At 49.4% G+C, this 19,832-nt stretch overlaps 3 protein-coding genes across 3 annotated transcripts in view; 1 reads left to right on the top strand and 2 right to left on the bottom strand.

Annotated features, from left to right (window-relative positions):
- Positions 1 to 895: 895 nt before the first annotated feature.
- On the top strand, positions 896 to 6,900 carry RARRES2 (retinoic acid receptor responder 2). The gene is made up of 5 exons (XM_081882888.1): positions 896 to 1,411; positions 3,127 to 3,231; positions 5,416 to 5,520; positions 5,804 to 5,913; positions 6,688 to 6,900. Coding segments are annotated over exons 1-5 (822 nt in total). The 5' UTR covers positions 896 to 910; the 3' UTR covers positions 6,689 to 6,900.
- Positions 6,901 to 9,158: 2,258 nt separating this feature from the next.
- LRRC61 (leucine rich repeat containing 61) lies at positions 9,159 to 12,226 on the bottom strand (the record flags this gene model as incomplete). The annotated part of the gene is made up of 2 exons (XM_081882719.1): positions 9,159 to 9,474; positions 11,087 to 12,226. One exon carries the CDS (start codon positions 12,224 to 12,226, stop codon positions 11,441 to 11,443), a length of 786 nt encoding a protein of 261 aa, XP_081738845.1. The 3' UTR covers positions 9,159 to 9,474; positions 11,087 to 11,440.
- A 156-nt stretch (positions 12,227 to 12,382) lies between these two features.
- Positions 12,383 to 19,832, bottom strand: part of LOC309353355 (zinc finger protein 250-like) — a 15,412-nt gene continuing 7,962 nt past the window's right edge. Inside the window, exon 5 of the mRNA XM_081882766.1 lies at positions 12,383 to 12,482. Coding sequence (XP_081738892.1) covers positions 12,451 to 12,482 — 32 coding nt within the window. The 3' untranslated portion in view covers positions 12,383 to 12,450. The remainder of the gene's footprint in view (positions 12,483 to 19,832) is intronic.

Below are 19,832 nucleotides of genomic sequence, written 5' to 3'. Positions count from 1 at the left end.
GGAATGGGAAAGGCCAAATCTCTAATATCAATATTGCCTTTCAGAGCTGTTTCAGGGAAAACAACCTGGATAAATTCAGCAGTGTAAATTCATTTTGATGGATGTAATAATGGAATACTGAATGGTTTAGTTTATGTAAAATATGCAGGGATTTATGATATGCAAAATGAACCGTGGAAAGAGAAGAAAGGATGTCATTGATATTTTAAGGTTGTTTAAATGAATATTCTAAATTGTAAAACAGAAAATTGTTCACTGATTTGCTACCGGGCCAGGATCAAGGTGTGGCAATAAGTCTAAAGTTAAAGGGACCCCTGACCATTAGGTCCAGTCGTGGCCAGCTCTGGGGTTGCGGTGCACATCTCGCTTTATTGGCTGAGGGAGCCGGCGTACAGCTTCCAGGTCATGTGGCCAGCATGACTAAGCCGCTTCTGGCGAACCAGAGCAGCGCACGGAAACGCCGTTTACTTTCCCGCCGGAGCGGTACCTATTTATCTACTTGCACTTTGATGTGCTTTCAAACTGCTAGGTTGGCAGGAGCAGGGACCGAGCAACGGGAACTCTGTTGCGGGGATTCGAACCGCCAGCCTTCTGATCGGCAAGTCCTAGGCTCTGGCAATAAATCTACAAAGCCCTTAAAAACATGGGACCAATTTACCTGGAAAATTGCCTAACCCTGTAGGCACGTACTTGACCCTTTTGATCTTCAGAACCAGCACTGTTACAGGTGCCATGCAATACCCATTTAGTTCGGTAGTGCCTGCACCTTGGAACTCCCTGCCTATTGATACCAGCTAGGCGCCTCCTCTGTATTCTCTGTGCTCTTTCTGGCACCTGCTAAAAATATTCTTCTTGATCCAGCAGGCTCTTATGCAGCAGGTACCACCCACGTTGGGAGCCACTGGCATCAATGAGAGATCCTGCGTCTCCTGTGCCAGCCCCAAAGAGAAAGCAGACCTGGGAAAAACACCCTGCATCTTGGGTAGCCAGTTGGGAGGGGTGGCCAAAGGGACCCCTCCTCCTGTTGTTTTCCTGCACAGGTGCCCTTTGCCCATCCCTCCCTTTCATCTCCTGGGCATCAACCAACAAGCAGCCACCGGAGAGGGCAGAGGGCAGGCGAGGGGGCCTGCGTCTGGGACAGCTCTCATGGGAACAAGTTAATGACCGACCAAGATCAACAGACCGGCAGGGGAGTTCGCAAGGGCAGGGTGTGGGCAGCAGATCCACTGGGGACGCGTGCAAGGGGATGAAGGGGCTTCTAGTGCTGTGCTTGGGCCTCCTGGCCCTGGCGGATGCCAACCGGTCACCCCTCCAGCAAAGGGCTCTGGAGCTGGTGCTAGATTTCTTCCACAGCAGAGACCTCGTGCAGGCAACATTCAAGGAGCAAGCCGTGACCCATGTCACAGAGACGGTGAGCGGGACATGCGAGGGGGGAGCGTGCGTGGGGCTGGAGGGGGAGGCAGAGGATCGTCACCCCATATAACAAAGCAACACGGACTGGCCACCTACCTATGCTCAATAAAACTCGCCCTCAATGTGTAATAGTGGCATGGAATGAACTTCCCAATTTGTTGGACAAACTGAGGATGTTAGCAGATCCTCCAAGCGTCCTTGTTTTCCAGCGACAGTCTGATTTACAGAAGCTGTCCCAGTTTCTGAGTCCTGGAATGTCCTGCTTTTCCAATTTTCATTGGAGATGTGTTGGAGGGTATGGAATAGGATCATAGCTGTCAACTTTTCCCTTGCGAGGAATCCTATTCGGAATAAGGGAATTTCCCTCTTAAAAAGGGAAACGTTGACAGCTATGAATAGGATGCCCCTATTTTCATCAGAGAATTTTGGAGGGTGTCCTTGTTTTTCTCGGAGAAATGTTGCCGGGTGTGCATTCGACTTAAGGGGGTCCCAAGACTCTGCTTCTCCTTCTGCACGTCTGGGATTGGATACCTGGTTCTTAGATTATCAGTGTTCTACTGATCACTACAGAATTACAGGATTCTAGAACTGGAGAGCAGGAAGGGATGCCCGAGGGTCATTTAGCCCAACCCGCTGCAAGGCAGGAATCACAGCTGAAGAAGTCCTGGCAGACGGCCTCCGAGGAAGGCAAGTCCACCACCTTCTGAGGGGGTCCATTCTGCTGTCCAACAGCTCTTGCCATGAGAGAGTTCTCCCTGTCGTTGAGTCGGAATCTTTCTTGTCATCGAATCCATCAGTTTGGGTCCTCCCCTCTGGAGCAGCAGAAAACAAGCTTGTTCCCCCTTGGCCGGCCTCTTCCCACCTGGCCTGGGAGGGTGGGACCTGGACTGGATTGCAGCTACCAAAGCTGAGGCTGCTGATCAGACTCATTGGCTGCGTTATTGCTTAGGGGTTTTTGTTGGGGCACTGGAGCTGTTACTGTTATTATTATTGTCCCTTTTAGATGTTCAGTCTGGTTGTGTATTCTTTGATGTTTTACAGTCATACGTCGGGTTACAGACGCTTCAGGTCGCATTTTTTCAGGTTACGGACGCTCCGAAACCTGGAAGTACCAGAACAGGTTACTTCCGGATTTCGGAGATTGCGCATGCGCAGAAGCACCGAATCACAACCCGTGCGTGCACAGACGCGCAGCTGTGAGTTGCAAATGCTGCAGGTTGCGAACGTGCATCCCGCATGGATTACGTTCGCAACCCAAGCGTCCACTGTATTTATTGTTCATGATCAAGGCAAACCAAGCCTTATGAGGAACAGTTGAAGGATCTGGGTATGTTTAGCTTGGAAAAGAGGAGGCTGAGAGGAGATATGAGAGGCATCTTCAAAGAGCTCAAGGTCTGTCCCGTGGAAGATGGAGCAAGTTTGTTTCCTCCTGCTCTGGAAGGTAGGACTCAAACCAATGGCTCTCTCCAAGGAGAGTCCACCTAGACCGTTCCCCTGTTGAACAGCTCTTGCTGTCAGAAAGTTCTTCCTTAGTGGGAACCTCCTTTCTTCTCATTTGAATCCATCATTTAAACATCCCCAAGTCTCTCCACTGTTCCTCCAGACCCTTGATCGCCCTTGCCACTCTCCCATGCAAGGCGATTCTCCACTGGGGAACTCCTAGTTTGGCAAGGAGTTCTTTTCCACATTGAGCTCGGCTTTCTTTGGTTGCAGGAATTCCCAAGGGGAACCTATGTCCAGCTGGAAGTTGACCTTGTGCAGACCTTCTGCCGGAAGCAGCAACGGGGGACGCAAAACTGCCGGATCAAGCCAGGCGGGGTGAGCCAGGAAGGTGCTAATTTATCCACTGCCAATCTGCTCTCTATTCCTTTTAAAATGTATTCAAAGTCTAAAACATCATAAACAAAGAGGCAGTAAGCCTACAGAGGAGGAATCCACAAATCCTTATGAGGGTCCACCCCCCACAGGGTGCAAGTTATGTGGGATTCTAGTCAGCTTCACTAATTTGCACAGTGCATTGTTAGACTGTGGAACTCAATGCCACAGGAGACAGCGACGGCCACCAAACTGGACGGCTTTAAAAGAGGATTAGGCAAATTCATGGAGGAGGAGATAACTCTTGAAGGCTACTAGCCATGATTCTGAATACCAGTTGCTGAAGCCACAGGAGGAGAGAGAGATGTTGGACTTGGGTTGGCCACTCTGAGAACAGGATACTGGATTACATGGGCCCTTGCCAGATGCAGCAAACTTGCCGTATGTTCATCTGTTACTGTTCATAGAATCATAGAATTGTAAAGTTTGAAGGGACCTCGAGGGTTCTGTTATGCTGTGTTGTTATAATAAATAAATAAATAAATAAATAAATAATAGCGATGATGATGATGATGATGATAGTAATAATAATAATTATAATTTTTATTTATACCCCGGCCAGAGCCGGGCTCAGGGCAGCTAACACCAATAAAATCACAGTAAAAACATAGTAGGGGAAAAAGAGTAGAAAAAAAACCCACCAATTAAAAATACAGGTTAAAATACAATTTAAAATGCAGCCTCATTTTAAAGTAGCCGATAAATCAAGACCGTAAGGGGAGGGAAACATAAGGGTCAGACTGAGTCCAAACCAAAGGCCAGGCGAAACAGCTCTGTCTTGCAGGCCCTGTGGAAAGATGTCAAGTCCCGCAGGGCCCTGGTCTCTTGTGACAGAGCGTTCCATCAGATTGGGGCCAGTGCTGAAAAGGCCCTGGCCCTGAACTTTTATGCTTATGTTATGCTGGTCTGGCTGGGAGTTGTAGTTTCAAACCTTTAGAGGGTTCCAGGTAGGTGAAAGCTGGGTTAGCCCCAGTAGAACAAGAGTCACAAAGCAAAAGGATTTGAGGAGGCAGAAGCTTCTCTTAGGAACCTTCAGTGTTTTTAGTATGCATGTACACTGACCACAAGGTTCATTTTGTTTGTTTTTTCATATTTTATTTTCAATTTTCAATAATTTAACAGTCAAATTAATTACTTATTCATCCCTCCTAGACTCCCCCCTTCCAATTTCTTCCCTTTGTTACCTTACACATTCTTAGTTTTCCATTCAGTTACAAGTCCATTGATAACCACAATTCGCATTGCTTCATGGATGCTATATCAATCCAGCTAATGTTTTAAAGTCTTTACAGTAGATTTATAGTCTATAAATTAAATCCAGTCTTGTGTAAACTTTTTTTCATCTTGGTCCCAGATTTTCACAGTCATCTTTGCCATTTCAGCATAGTGTATCATATTAGTTATTCATTCTTCCTTCATTGGTACTTCCTCTTCTTTCCATTTCTGGGCAAGTAGCATCTTGGCAGCTGTAGGACATACATAAATAGTCTTTTAACATTTCGTGGTATGTCTTCACCTGTTATTCCTAATAAAAAGGCCTCTGGTTTTTTAACAAAAGTTATCTTAAACATTTTCTTCGATTCATTATAAATCATTTCCCAGAAACCTGTTACCTTTTTGCACGGCCACCACATATGATAAAATGTACCCACTTTATCTTTACATTTCCAGCATACATTGGATAAAGTCTTATACATTTTTGCTAACTTTACTGGAGATAAATACCAGCCGTACAACAAGGTCCATTTTGGATCCCGATTCAGCACTTCAAAAAACCAGCCTGATTCAGATTGGACAGATTTAAGACACAGCCCTGTTAGCTTTGAGTCTGAATCCAGGTCCTGATTCAGGGTGAATCAAAGCTTTGTGCCTCCCCCTTCACCAATATGTGGAATTTTTAAAATAGCTGCTCCTCTTTTGATGGAATTTGCAGGCATTGTAAACCCCTTCTGGGGGCACAAATGGAGACACATTTCAGCAGGCAGGCTGCAGTGATATTCTTGCAAGAGCAGCCTTTGCCATTTTGGGGTGTCGCTCCTGTTACAGTTTGGGGTCAAACCAAAACCTTATTTGGGCCTCTCTTGTGAAAACAGACCTCGTTCCTTTTCCTTCCTTTTCTCTGCCCAGAGGAAACAGAAGTGCCTGGCTTGCTTCAAGTTTAACTCCAGCGACCCTCAGAACATTTTGGACGAGTCCAAGCGGTGCATCTCAGAGCAGAACCCAATCTTCCAGGTGGGTCACGTCACACTTTGACAGAAATGCTCCTGGACCTGAGTTCTGAATAATCTGATTTTGAATAAACCTGTAATTAATTGTGACTATTTTGAATCTTACGGTGTTATTATCTTCCTTGGTGGGTTGTGCAGACTGCTATTGTGAGCAATGCCTTTTATAGGGTAGGGGGCATTGGGGGTGGGTGAGTTTATGGAACCAAGGGGCAGGTAACCCCAAAAAGCTTGGGAAGGAGTGACTCAGGAGCTCATGGCACACCTTTCCCCTTCTGAGTGTCCCGCAGGAAGTGAGGAGGAAGCAGAATCAGGAATGTGAATCAGTCAAGGAGGCGTATGAGGAGCAACGGTACCACATCGGGCAGTTCGCTTTCCTCAAGGGGCGCCCAGAAGAGTGGTGAGTGCTCAGCTTCAGTTCCTGTAACCCATACTTGTTTTCCGTTAGTTGCATTTATCGATCGCCTCGTCAACAATGCATTCTCGAGGTGGCGTGCAGCAATCATATGAAACATAACTGGAAAACACAACAAATCAACAGTAAAGCAAAGGGTGCCAACTACCCAGCGACAATTCAAATCCAACTCAGCATTTTAAAAAATGTTGGGCACTAGTAGGCAACCTCTGTACGAAAGCTCAAGACAACCAATTGCCATTAGTCTGCTGAGACAAAAATAAATGACGTTAAATAATGATAAAATGGTATCTAAATATGATCAAAGCTGTTCAAGGGCCTGGGAGTTGTTTTTTTTTTAAAAAAAAATCATTGCCCAGTGCCCAAGATAACTTTTCAGCAGCCTTCAATCACAATGAGGAGAGAGAAAGCTTGCTCCAGAGGGCAGGTTCAAATGACAAGGAGATTCTGGCTAATATTAGGACAAACTTTCTGACAGTAAGAGCCGTTCGACAGTAGAACGGACGCACTCGGAAGGTGCTGAATTCTCCTTTCTTGGTGGCTGGATTCTTGCATTGCAGGGGTTGGACTGAATGACCCTCAGGGTCCCTTCCAACTTTACAGTTCCATGATTCTAGGATGTGCTGTTTTGTCTGCCTTGCAGGCAGAAGGTCCCAGGTTCAATTTATCTTGGCATCTCCAGGTAGGGCTGGGACAGACTCCTGCCTGAAATCCTTCACTTCATCTGCAATAACCACCTTCACTCTCCTCCCTGTCTAGATGGGATCCACATTTACTGGGCTGTTCTCCGACCATCAAGGAAACAAGGCACCCTCTTCCTTTGGGAGACAAGCAGAACATCCCCCAGTTTGGGTCTCAGTGCCACAGGAATGGAACCACTCCTGGTCCCAGAGGAGTCTTCTGTCTTCCAAGCTTGACTTTCCTTCCTCCTTTCTTTATTCCCCTAATAAAAGTTTAAGTGGAGGCTTCATAGTCATGGTGTATGGTTATTTCAGGAGTTGCTGGAGTGAGGAGGCTCATCCCTCTTCCCTGAAACCTTTTCTCTGGTGCCCACTGCCAGGGCGTTCTGGCCCCTGATCTGTGGGCATCTGTACCCTGGTGGTCTCTTCTGGTCTGTTCCACAGCCAGTCCAGCCATTGAGACAAACTAGTCAACTCACCTTGGGTGCCAGAATTCCTGGGGTCCCTGTTTCACCTATGGAAATGTCTTGGGAGGAAAGGGAGCCTCCAGCTGAACTTTTGGAAGTGGGCCATTGGGTTGATGGAAGCCTTCTTGCCTTTTAGCTGTCATGGCCTGGTTCACGGGCGATTGAAGTCCCAGCTGGCAACGTCGGGACCGGGGGCAAGATGGCGGGATGGGAGCAGGAACGGGAGTCCAGAAGCCAGGAGTCAGGTAGCCAAAAGTCAGAGGGCCGGGAGTCAAGAAGCCAGGGGTCCGAGGATCAAGAAGCAAGGAGTCCCAAAGTCAGGGGTCTGAGGATCAAGAAGCAAGGAGTCAAACGCAGCAAGGCAGGGAACAAGTTGCTGTGGCGAAGAGCCGAAGGGAAATTCTGACCTTATATCCCTTCCTGGCTCTTGCCACCAGGTGCTGTGTTACCAATCGGCCTCACCTGTGTGGCCGTGCCTTGCCTCTTCAAAACAAACTTAGGAAGGCCCCAGACCTGCAAAGTCCTATTGGTCACAGGGCCTGGCTCCTGCACGCACACCTGACATTAGCCTGGACAAGAGAAGACTGAGAGGTGAAAGGATAGCCATCTTCAAATATCTGAAGGAAGAGTGAGCAAGCTTCTATTCTGCTGCTCCAGAGGGTAGGATCCAAACTGATGGATTCGATTTTGATTCCTGCATTGCAGGGGGGTCAGACTAGATGTCCCTCGGGGTCCCTTCCAACTCTGCAGTTCTATTATTTTATGAAATTACAAGGAAGAAGGCCCAACGAAACAAGAGGAAGGACTTTCTGACAGTAAGAGTTGTTTGACAGTGGACTGGGCTCCCTCGGAAGGTGTGGACTCTCGTTCATTGCAGGTTTTAAGCAGAGGTTGCTTGGCCACCTGTCATGGATGCTCTAGCTGAGATTCCAGCATTGTAGGAGGTTGGACTAGATGCCCCCTGGGCTCCCTTCCAACACTACAATTCTGTAGTCCTGGGGGAGAATCACAAGTCTGTCATTCTAGAGACACTCAGGCAGTGGAGGCAGTTGCGAAAGGGAAGTGAAAAGTGAGAAAATTGAAAACAGGACAACAGATTTCTGGCTAAGCCAGTGCGGTGTAATGGTTAAGAGTTCCAAACTAGGACCTTGGGAGACCAGGGTTCAAATTCTGACTCGGCAATGAAGCTCACTGGGTGAGCTCGGGCCAGTTGCTCACAGTCACCCTAACCTACCCGAGTTGTGAGGATTAAATGGGGAGAATTACATATGCCCCCAGGAGCTCCTTGGGAGAAAGCGGGGATAGAAATGTACCAAATAAAATAATGTGTTGCTGCTGCTCTGCATAAAATAAGACACAGACGGAGAGAGCGTCGAAGTATGAATTTCCTAAGGCTAGCAAACCATTGGCCTGCTCCGTATCCTGGGAGCCTCTGCTCTCAGTTTTAAACCTCTGTGTTTGTGTGTGTGTTTATTTTATGGAAGATAAAAAGGATAAATCCCATAGCAGAGCTAAAGGAGTACATGCAATTACATTTAACAAGCGTGACTTGCTTCAATCGCAGAACTCCAAGCTACGAAAATCCGTTGTAAGGAGTGCCTGCATGTGCAACTGAACTGCATGCATGCACAGAGCCTGGTGGAATCTCAGAAGCCAGGGAGCAGGGCTGGGGGGAGAACAAACTTTCTACTGTTTGGCAGAATTTATTTGGCTTCACAGCTCCTTATCCCCCCTCTTCATAATCAAGAGAAGCAGATGTGCAAGACGCACAAAGGCAGGCAGAGCTTTGCTTAATTTGCAGCTCCCGCTGATCAGAATTTGGGTTACCTTGGTGAAGACGGGGAATGTTTGGTTTTCCAGGGAGGGAACAAACATCCAGCTGGCGTGTGACAAATGGACAGGAAGGAGGAGGGCCTTTGTCAGGTGGCACTTGGCAGGCACCAGATTCTTGAAGAGGCTCAGTTGCCCAGGGAAGGGCATCTCACTCTGGCGCACGTCTGAATCCCGCGGGAGTGGACTTCGGGAGAGAATGCAAGCATTCCACAAAGCGGGCAGCTCTACACCCAACCAGGAAGCAGAAAAGCAAGGGAGACCATTGAGTTTATTTCACAGGCAAATAACTGCACGGCATCCCCATGTCATGAGACCCAGCATGCAATCCCCGGATGGAACATGCAGCACCCCAGATCCCAAGCGCTGGCTCAGCATCCTTTCTACACCTCCGCTTCAAAGGCGTGGGTTCTCTCCCCCTGGTCAGGGATCTCCAAGTTCTCTTCCAGGAAACTTCCAGCCCATCTTCTCTGACATGCACAAAAGTCAAATCAGCTCTCCTCTTTATGATCTGACCACACTCCCCTGAATCTGCAAAAACCAAGTGAAATGTCACACACACTGGTGAGCTGTTCTTTTCTTGCCCTGGGGCAGTTTGAAGGGCTTTGGAATAGCAGGGCCCTTAAAAAATATATAGTACCTTGGTACTTGAACTTAATCCATTCCGGAAGTCCGTTCGACTCCCAAAACCATTCAAAAACCAAGGCGTGGCTTCTGATTGGTTGCAGGAGCTTCCTGCACTCAAGAAGAAACCAGGTCGGCTTCCGAAAAACATTCAAAAACTGGGAGCCAATTTGTTCGACAACTAAGCTGTTTGAGAACCAAGGTACCACTTTATATAAGACGTTTTGTTAATATAAATTATGTTTTTAAGACTTTCATAAATTCTTACTGTCATATATATGATGTTTTATAGGTATTGCATTGTATTTTGTATTTTAGAAATGTGTTTTCTTCAGATTGTTTTTTTATGCTGTTCGCTGCTCTGAGCTCCCGTGGGAGGAATGGCAGGATAAGAAAAGAAAAAGAAGATGAAATAAAGAAGATTAGATTCCTAAGCTACTGTATTCATGGGGAGCGTGATAGCATGACCAGGACATCATAACTGATGCCTGGAGGAGTTTGGGAAAGCATGCGAGGTGGAGAATTTGGCTGAAGTCAAGGCCTGTGAAAACAGAGTCGCTCCTTCACAGGATTGATGCTAAATGTACAGAATCTACAACACATCATTTTGACTTTTCTAGCTGCTGCAGTTGGGATGACCCAATTCACAAGGGGACTTTCAGCTGAACCCTGCTGCTATCGGATGGGCAGCTGTGAAGGAAACTCCATGAGTTGGTGAGGACCAGTTGGACAGTACGGAAGCTGCCAGCTGAGAATTAAGTCCCATCTGCACTGTAAACTTAAAGTAGTATCATACCACTTTGAAGCGTCATCGTTTTCCCCAAAGGATCCTGGGAAATGTCGTTTAAGGGCGGTAAGAGCTATTAGGAGACTCCCTTTTTCCACAGAGTGTTTCCTGAGAAGAGGGATTTGGTTCATAAAACTACTTGTGGGACTAGGGGTCTCCTAACAACTCTCAGCACCCTTAACACTCTGTAGCCCTCCACATTCTTCAGGAGAAACCATGACTGCTTAATGTGCTATGATATTGCTTCAGTGCAGATGGGGCTTTCAATATCCAGAGCAAACTGTTTAGCATCACTGAATGTGGATGTTCCTTAATATGTGGGTTCACACTCCAGCCGGCCACTTCTGCCCAGCCCCACAATTCTCAAAATATTTTTCTGTGGATTTACACAGATGCCACCCAGCTAACCAGCTTGGTGGGGTGAAGAAAGAATTATGGTGCATGCTCTGACGTACCAACACTCAAAGGTCCACGCATGTTGGGAAACTGTCACTGACAAGGTTTAGTCAGGAGGATGTGGGGGCTTGGTGGTCTAAAAAGACAAGTGAAGCTGGTTCTGTGTCTGCGTGCTGGATAAGTCAACTCGCTGTGGTTTCCCCGTGTGGGGAAAAGGGCCGTGAGAATCACCTCGGAGGACAAGGCCTGAGAGGTGCTGCACTGAGGCCCCTTCTGTTGAAGCCAGACAGAGTCAAAGAGCATCCTTGAGGGTGAATGGATGTAGATCCAAGAAGTCAGCCTACTAAAAAAGCGGGGTGGATGAGGAGCACCACACCAGTCCACACCGTTTTAAAAACTAGGCTCCACGTTACACAGAAGTAGCCCGAAAGGGCCTAACACGAGCTGAGCTGTGAATTGATAATCCAGATTTCAGAGTCCCATTGGACGAAAACTTTCTCCTGATGCTCTTTGACTCAGACCTGAGGGTCTCACAGCTCCTACAAGCTTTCCCAGGAGCTGTGGGGAACAGGTTTGGTTAAGGGTGTGGATGCACCCGCTGCTTTCGGAAGGGACAGAGGCCAGGGCAAAAGAAGGGCACCACAGGCCAGTGAGTGACAAGGATGATACTGAAAGAACAGGGCCCAGTTTGGCAACGCCAAGGGAAGGGAGTCGAAGCGCAGGGCACCTCAAAAGACGAATGAGCTGGAATCGGAGCGGGCGCTCAGGGCCCTCTCTGCTTGGGAAATGGTGTCGTCGGCGCGCTTGCTCAGGTCCCGGCACTCCTGGAGGGCCTCATTGAACTGCTTGTAGGCCTCCTCCACGATGGAGCTCCTCCGGGCGGGGCGGACGTCCCAGTACCCCTCCTCCACCCAGGGCTTGGTCAGGCCGCTGAGCTCGCCGGATCCGGTTCCGTGGAAGCGCTTGAGAGAGCTGTCAATGTCCTTGCAGAGCTGGTAGAGCTCACTGCCGCGCCCGGAGACCCGCTCCCCGTCGATCACCTTGACCCCCGGCAGCATCTCTGACATGGCGGTGCGGTACCCGGCGGCACCACAGAGCGGGTTGCTGAGGCGCCCCACCGGGTCGCTGAAGCGCAGGCTCTCGAGGTGCCGCAGGCCGCCCAGGCACTGCAGCTGCTGGAGGCTGCTCAGCAGGTTCCCCGCTGCGTTGAGGCTCTGCAAGTTCTCACAGCCGGCCAGGGGCTCCAAGCTGGAGATGCGGTTGGAGGAGACGTTGAGGACGGCCAGGGCTTTGAGGGAGGAGAGGGGCCCCAGGTGGACGATGGCGTTGCCCGACAGGTCCAGCCACTCCAGGCCGGCACACTCCCCGAGGCAGCCCAGGTCTGCGATGCCCAGGCCCCGGAGCTTCAGCAGCAGGATAGACTCCAGGTCAAACTCGCCCGTCTTGGCCTTCAGGAGCTGGGAGGTGATCTTCACGTTCTCTGTCTCCTCGCCCTTCTCTGTCCGGGGTTCCATCTTGGGCAGGGCAGCCAAGGAGGCAGTTCCCACGACAACCTGGCTCCAGCTCTGTGCTCACTTAGCTCCACAGCACCTTGATCATATCACAACTGGTGTTATCGGCTGCTGCTGGGAGGGAAAGCTAAGTAGATCAATTCCTTCACCTCTGGAGAGGGAGGGGGAGAGAGAGAGAGAGAGAGAGAGAGAGAGAACACCAAAGGGTGCAGGATGCGTTTTTTGCTTCAAATGGGTATCGATGTGGACAATGGAGCTCCTGGAAGGGGAGAGGAAAAAGGATGTTGGATCAAGATGGGGCCAAATATTTATTTATCTGTTTACTTATTTATAGCATGAGTACCCCATTCTTCACGGGATGCGGGTGGCACTGTGGGTTAAACCACAGAGCCTAGGACTTGCCGATCAGAAGGTCAGCGGTTCGAATCCCCATGACGGGGTTTGCTCCCGGGGTGAGCAACCAGAACCAACCCATTTTGGCTGCTATAGACTGCCAAGTGTCAAGATACTTGATATGCAACCATGGATCACACACAGCTTTCCCTACACCACAAGACACTGTGATTCGTTATTATACGCAGCTCTGCAAACCATATGCAGGGCCGCACTGAGGGCGTCTTCAGAAGGTGCCAGCTGATGTGTGGAAATTGGCTTCAAAGCAGACACCAAGATGTGGGCTGGTGTGTGCACACTGCCAAAAACATTGGCCTCATCTGGATGCAATAATCCCAGCAGCCCTAGAATCAGCTACCACCAAATAAGACTTCCCTCCTGTGCTACTAAGCAGGCAGATGTGGAAACCTGGAGCACAACAGCTCAATGCACAGAATCCCCTGCATTCTATACATCCCAGGCAGACACATGGGTTTAGTGTTGCATGATGCTTCTTCCACAGAAGTGGGGGGGGGGGAGGGGAGAAAACAAGCCATTTTCTTCTGGGCCAACTATAGCTGTTCTCAACTTTTCTTATCTTTTTACAAATAATTGTATTTCAAAGCAACTACAGTTCTAATAACAACAGCAATAACAATCTCACTTGCTGCACACAGCTGAATTGCCAAGCCTGCAATCCGATCCATGTCTACTTAGGAGAAGCATCTCCCCTCATGATCATGGCAGGGCTTACTTCTGAGTAAAAGCACATGGGATTGGGCTGTAGAGGCCCACCCCTCTCCCAACATACACCTAATACACGTCAATGTATACAGTATTTTGCAAAGAGGACTGGGTGCTGCTAACATCTTCATGCCTCTAGCCATTGTGGGCCTGCTATCACCCCCCATATTTAGGCATCTGCATGGGTACATATACAGTGCCAAATATATACCTGCTTATATGTGCACATGGAGGGAGGGTTACAGAAATGAGGAGTCCCTGACCCCCCTTGCAAATGGTCAGCCCCCATCTCTGCTTTGAATCATTGTTGCAACCCTGATTAAGGATTCTATATTATTATTATTATTATTATTATTATTATTATTATTATGCCCTGCCCATCTGACTGGGCTGCCACAACCACTCTGGGTGGCTTCCAGCATATATAAAAATGTTGGGGTTTTTTGTTTTGTTTTGTTTTGTTTTGATTTGATTTGCATGGCAGGGTTGTTATAAGAATTCTAAGGTCTCCAATGTACAAGGAAAACACATAATAAGTATATAAACCAAGTGTCTGAAATAGTATAGGAGAACAATCCTGAAGCCATTTTGACTCTCCCAAATTGACCTCAAATATTTCTCTGCCAGAAGGAAGGCAATGGGAAAAGCTTTCCCATTGCCTTTGGACTATAGGGGCTTACACCTCCCTTTTCAAATACAGTCTGCAAGTTAAGCTGAGCAAACTATCACTATGCTTAAGAGATTCAGAAACTAAACTATTTGCCATCTCAAAGGAATGGCCAGGCTACCCCAGAAATGCAGCCAAGTAAGGCATTATCAGGTATCCTGGCAGACGGGAGAGAAGCAACACTCTCAAATTTCGGCTGTAGACCGCCTCCTTCTGCGGTGTATGTATGATGTTTTGGGGTGGTGGTCTCTGACCACAGGGTGGGCAATTTCAAAAGCCTATATAGGGATTTGCACACTATTGTTCTGGGTTCTCTATGGGCTACTTTTAAAATGAGGCTGCATTTTAAATTGCATTTTAACCTGTATTTTAAATTGGTGCCCCCCCCATTATGTTTTTACTGTAATTTTACTGGGGTTAGTTGCCCTGAGCCCGGCTCTGGCCGGGAAGGGTGGGGTATAAATAAAATTTACTATTATTATTATTATTCTCCCTCCTGCGTGTGGTGAGTTGCAGCAGTTCATTTCCTTTAATAGAGATCAGGCTTACTAGCCGTTTTGTTTTCAATATACTCTGGTTGGCCTCTGTTATTTTCTCCGCCTAATAGAGATCTCCCAAGGGACTCTAGACGGGGCTCCATATACCCCATTAGGGAATTTGAGGTACCGTATTTTCCTTATAACAGTGTGTTGGGCTAGATGTCTCTTGGGGGTCCCTTCCAACTCTCCCCTCCCTTGATCTCCCTCCCGTGGGTGGGGGCAGTGCTGGTTTTGCATATAAGCTAAACAAGCTATAGCTTAGGGCCCCACTCTCTTGGGGGCCCTCAAAAAATGCAAAGGAAAACAAACCCTGGATGTACATTTCCAAAATATAAGATAAAAAACAAATAAAATAAAAGCTACATACAGCAGCAGTGTTTTGTGTTGTGTAGGCTCCTATTTGTTATGTGCAAATGGCTTTAGATCATAGCTGCCAACTTTTCCCTTTTCTTGCGAGGAATCCTATTCGGTATAAGGGAATTTCCCTTAAAAAAAGGGAAACATTGACAGCTATGCTTTAGATACTTATTAGGTCCATAAATGACCCTATAGCATATATTCAACACAAAAAAACAACAACAATTTGTTGTGGACAAAGGACAGCTGGACATCTAAAGGGCCCCATTACCTTCAGGAGCTGCTGAGGGCCGCATCAAACCTCAGTCCGGCCCTGGTGGGGGTGGAGAGGAGACACAAAGAGAGGCAGAAGCATCCCTGCCATCGCCATCCTCTCTAGGCCCTCATCCCGTTTCCATGGCAACGTGGACCAGAACGGCATCCCCGAGATTCCTCCCCCCCCCCCCCACTCACCCACCCCAAACCTGGCCCCGCCGGTGCTAGATTCAGTATTCGGGGGGTTTGGGATCGGGGGTCTCCCCTCCCCACGCCGCGTTCCCCTCACCGCTGCTGCTACGACGAGGCCGCCTCTGCTCCCCTTCCTCTCCCAGGCCTCGCTTAGGAACCCAGCAGCAGGCCGCGTTGCCATGGCGACGCGAGGCCTTGCCCGGGACGCCTCGCTTAAAGAGACAGGAGGTCGCATTTCCCCTGCTATGATATTGTGCCTTTGGGGCTGCACCTCGCCAACAGCCCTGTAGCCTCTGGGGGCGATAATGATAATAATAATAATAGAATTGTAGAGTTGGAAGGGACCCCCCAGGGTCACCTAGTCCAACCCCCTGCAATGCAAGAATCTCAACTACATATATGAAATAATAATAATAGTAATAATAATTTTTATTTATACCTCGCCCTTCCCAGTTCAAAAACCAGGTGCATTGAGGAATCTGACTTGCATGTCTGGAATGTGCCCTACTATACATTGTTAGGATCTTGTTCCGTTCCACCTTAAAAGGAACAGGCATGACTGGTGTGTGTCACATGCCTGTTTACTTCCAGCACAGTCTGCTGGGAACTTCCGCTTGTATATTGCTTTTGCTATCTTGCTGTGTGCTTGGACACGAAGGGAAGCAGACATGTTTTTCCTTCGTTCCTGAACTATGCTGAATAAACGCTCGTAAATAATGCTTACACGTCTCTGCCCGCCACTTCCGTTGTGAGAAGTTACTCACTCTGCTAACGAGTGCGTGCCAAGTCTCTAAAGGTATCTGAGGCTTGTGTCGCTGTTTGATGCTGTTCCGAGGACTGGAGATCGCCCGGCTGCCGGCCAGTGGCTGGAGCCAGCTGGGGGCCTGCCTGATGCCCCCCTCTCCCCGGCAGTATCCCTACATACATAGGGGGCATTGCCCTGTCCCCTTTGCCCACCCACAGCATCCGGCCCCTGCAAGGGTGCCCATGAAGCAATGTGGCCCTCTAGCAATTTTATATTTACCACCCATGTGCATGGGGTGATGTTTTTTATGGCAACCCAGATGGTTTAATAATGCCCAAGAGTCCCCAAAGTGTGCAAGAGACTAGACCTATGGACTTCCTGTGGGTGATACCCAAGCCAAGCATACTCCTCAGAGTAGACCTACTGATTCCAATGGGCCTCTTCCGAGTAGGACTACCTTCACATATCACCTGATGCATGCAGAGTTTGTGTCTGTAACAGGGATTTTGTTTCCCCCTGACAGGAGCGAGCCAGCAGCAAATCACAGGGAGCAAGTGGAGTTAACTCTTTAATGGCAAAAAACCCCACAACAGGATCTGCACAGGAGCGTTGGGCCTAATGAGTGCAGCAACTCATCTTGCACCCCAGGAAGCACTTGAAGGTCCTTGCCTCCCCATAGATGCCTAAATCCCCTCCTCTCCTCTTCTAAGCATCCTAGACTGCATGACACTAACTTCTCCTCCACCCTCTTCATGCCTCTCCTGGTTCTGGGAGACAAAAGCAGAGAAAGCTTGTTGCAGCAGGAGGGGGAGATGCCGATGCCTCTTCCCCAGCCAGACCCATCTCTGCCTCTTGGCCCCCCTCCTCTCGATACGATAATTTTTATTGTCATTGTCCTATACAGAATCTACACAAGAAATTCAAAACCCAACAAGCCTGCTATCCCAACTATCCCAGCCTGGTCAGCCCCTAAAAATTCTGATATCCCATTTCTAAATACAATATACAGACTTCTTACAACACGTTTAAAACCAAAATCGCATTTGGGTAGAAACTGTTTCTCAGGCAGCTGGTCCTAGTCTTTATAACCCTGGACCTTCTTCCTGAAGGCAGAAGCTGAAAGAGATCATTTCCGGGGTGAGCACTATCCTGCAGCTTTCTTATGATACCTGGAAGCGTAGATTTGATCCAAGGTGGGAAGAATGCACCCAATTATTCTCTCCGCAGTCTTTACAACCCTGGACAGCATTGTTTTTCCCTTGACCGTGCAGCTCCCAAACCACACACGCAGGCCATAAGTTAATACACTCTCCACAGTACAATGGTAAAATGCTATCAACAGGTCCTTTGAGAGATTGTTTTCCGGAGGATTCTCAGAAAATATAACCTCTGCTGTGCTCTCTTCATCAGGTCTTTGCTGTTTTCTCCCCAGGTTAGGTCATCTCTCCTGCTTCAGCTTCTGCCTCCGAGTCTGAACTTCTCTCTGCCACAGGCTCCCCCCGCTCACTAAGCCCTGTTGCCTCCTCAGCGTCCTCTTCCCAATCTTCTCCCTCTGACCCACCACCCATCCGTGGGCTCTGAGCCTTCTTCCCTCGGGGGGTTCCCCAGCTGGTTCTTCCCCCCATTCCTCTACGTCCACCCCTTCCATGACACCCCCTCGCATGGAGCAGCATCAGTAGTCACATGGGACCCTATCTCACACAGGCCGCGAAGGATCTCAGTCAGTCATGGGGTCATCAGAACAGGACCAGGACCATAATGGATCCGGGCCAAGTTGCATGTAGCTCAGTTACTTGTGGCAAAACTACTACCAAGAAGGAGGTGCTGCGTAGTCCTCTGGAATTAAATTAATTTACTCAGAGTTGTGCGCTGAGGGGCATGCGCAGGGCGGCTGGGGTGAGAGAGGGAGCCAACCTGTAAAGTGCTTAATATTAGACATTACCCACACCATCCAGATGCAGACACACAAAATATTATGAAGGATCATTTATTTCTGAAAGCATCAGGGCTAAAGTCAGAATTGACATAACTTTTTTTCTCTCTGTTTCCATCAAAGAAGGCTTTACAAAACGCAATGTACATTCGCTTGAGGATGCTACTAAAATGATTTGTTGGCAATATTATTTTTTAAAAAAGTTTCCATTATTATTTAAAGCTGAAAAGGTCTGGATACTGAGACGTTTCGCCCCCTCTGAGCCAGCTGCCAGGTTCGTGTATCTCAGGTGCGTGTTCAAAGAATCCCTGCAAAAAGTGCGCCATTGAGCTTCTCCCGGATCTCATTCATTTTCCCTCCCCCCCACACAAAAAAGCCCAAGCTTCTAGCCCTTATGGAGGTGGAGTTAGGCTTGGATGTTGCAGAGAGAGTCTGGAGAACCCTCAGAAGCCACTGAGAATATATCCCAGCAGCTGTGAAGCACGGCTTTCAATGCCTCAGGGAGTTTATTGCCTACATGAGTGACTAAGTAAGAATAAATTAAATTATGAAAAGTTTATTGTCTTAGCCAGGGAGGGGGGAGAGCATAACTTGCAGAATTATGAAAAATATGATTACTTTGCAGTATATTTAGGCTGCAGACACTGGTGTACAATTTTTTTCTGCAGGGCTTGTTTTGATTCTTTATAGCACAGAGCACACACTTTCCTGCAGTAGAGTTACGTGGCTTTTGGGTCACTGCCACGTGGACCCAAAAGCCATGGGGAAAATGAGGGGCTGCTCTTGCTGCTGCTGCTGCTGCTGCTGTGGGAGGGAGCCCTGGGGCAAGGCAGCCGGCCACACGGTGGCGCTGCTGGGCAGGGGCGCACTGGTGTGCGTGCGCTCGTGGCGCGAGAGGTGGGTCTTGCGGCTGAAGCTGCGGGTGCAGTGGGTGCAGATGTAGGGGCGCAGGCCGGTGTGTACGGCCTGGTGGCGCACCAGGTTGGTCTTGGAGCTGAAGCGCCGCGGGCACTGGGCGCAGGCATGGGGGCGCAGGCCCGTGTGCACCGCCTCGTGGCGCGCCAGGTGCGACTTGCGGCTGAACGCGCGCCCGCACAGCGGGCAGGCGAAGGGACGCTGCCCGGCGTGGGACTTGACGTGCGCCAGCAGGCTGGCCCGGGTGCCGAAGGCGCGCCCGCACTGGGCGCAGGAGAACGGGCGCTCGGCCGAGTGTTGGTTGCGCCGGTGCCTCTGCAGGTGCCTCTTGTGGGCGAAGCAGCGCCCGCACTCGCTGCAGGAGAAAGGGCGCTGCCCGGCGTGCCCGCCGCACTGGTGCGCCGCCAGCCCGGCCCGGTGCGCGAAGCTCCTCTCGCAGTGCGGGCAGGCGTAGGGCAGCAGGCCCATGTGCCCGCGGAGGTGTGCCGTCAGGTGGCGCTTGTCGCTGAAGCCCCTCCCGCACTCGGCGCAGGAGAACGGGCGGCCGCCCTCGGCGTGGAGCCGCTGGTGCGATGCCAGGTTCTTCCTCCAGGCAAAGGCCTTTCCACAGTCGGAGCACAGGAATGGCTTTTCTTCTGGGCGTTGGCAAGGGTTCGGTTCCTCTTCTTCCTCCTCCTCCTGCGGTTCGATCTTGCCAACTTGCTCCATGCAGGGGGCTCCACCTTCTGCCTCCCCCTGCGCCCTGCAGAGGGCACCAAAGTGGCCTTGCTCAGGGTAGACCATTCCGGGAGCTGCCATGCCACCATCCCTCTGCCCGGGGTGCTCCATGCCAGGGACTCTCCCCAACTTGGGATCCGCCTGAGCCTTAAACAGGACTGCACTCGGATATG

This window comes from Podarcis melisellensis (assembly GCF_964234715.1).
Source record: "Podarcis melisellensis genome assembly, chromosome: 12".
Lineage (NCBI taxonomy): Eukaryota > Metazoa > Chordata > Lepidosauria > Squamata > Lacertidae > Podarcis > Podarcis melisellensis.
Note: the sequence above shows the minus strand (reverse complement) of the source record. Positions and strands in the feature narration are given on the sequence as shown.

Coding starts and splice junctions, on each gene's coding strand:
- RARRES2 (XM_081882888.1), top strand. CDS start 911: ATGAGAGATCCTGCGTCTCCTGTGCCAGCCCCAAAGAGAAAGCAGACC. Junction 1,412..3,126: donor TGACCCATGTCACAGAGACG/GTGAGCGGGACA, acceptor CTTTGGTTGCAG/GAATTCCCAAGGGGAACCTA. Junction 3,232..5,415: donor GCCGGATCAAGCCAGGCGGG/GTGAGCCAGGAA, acceptor TTCTCTGCCCAG/AGGAAACAGAAGTGCCTGGC.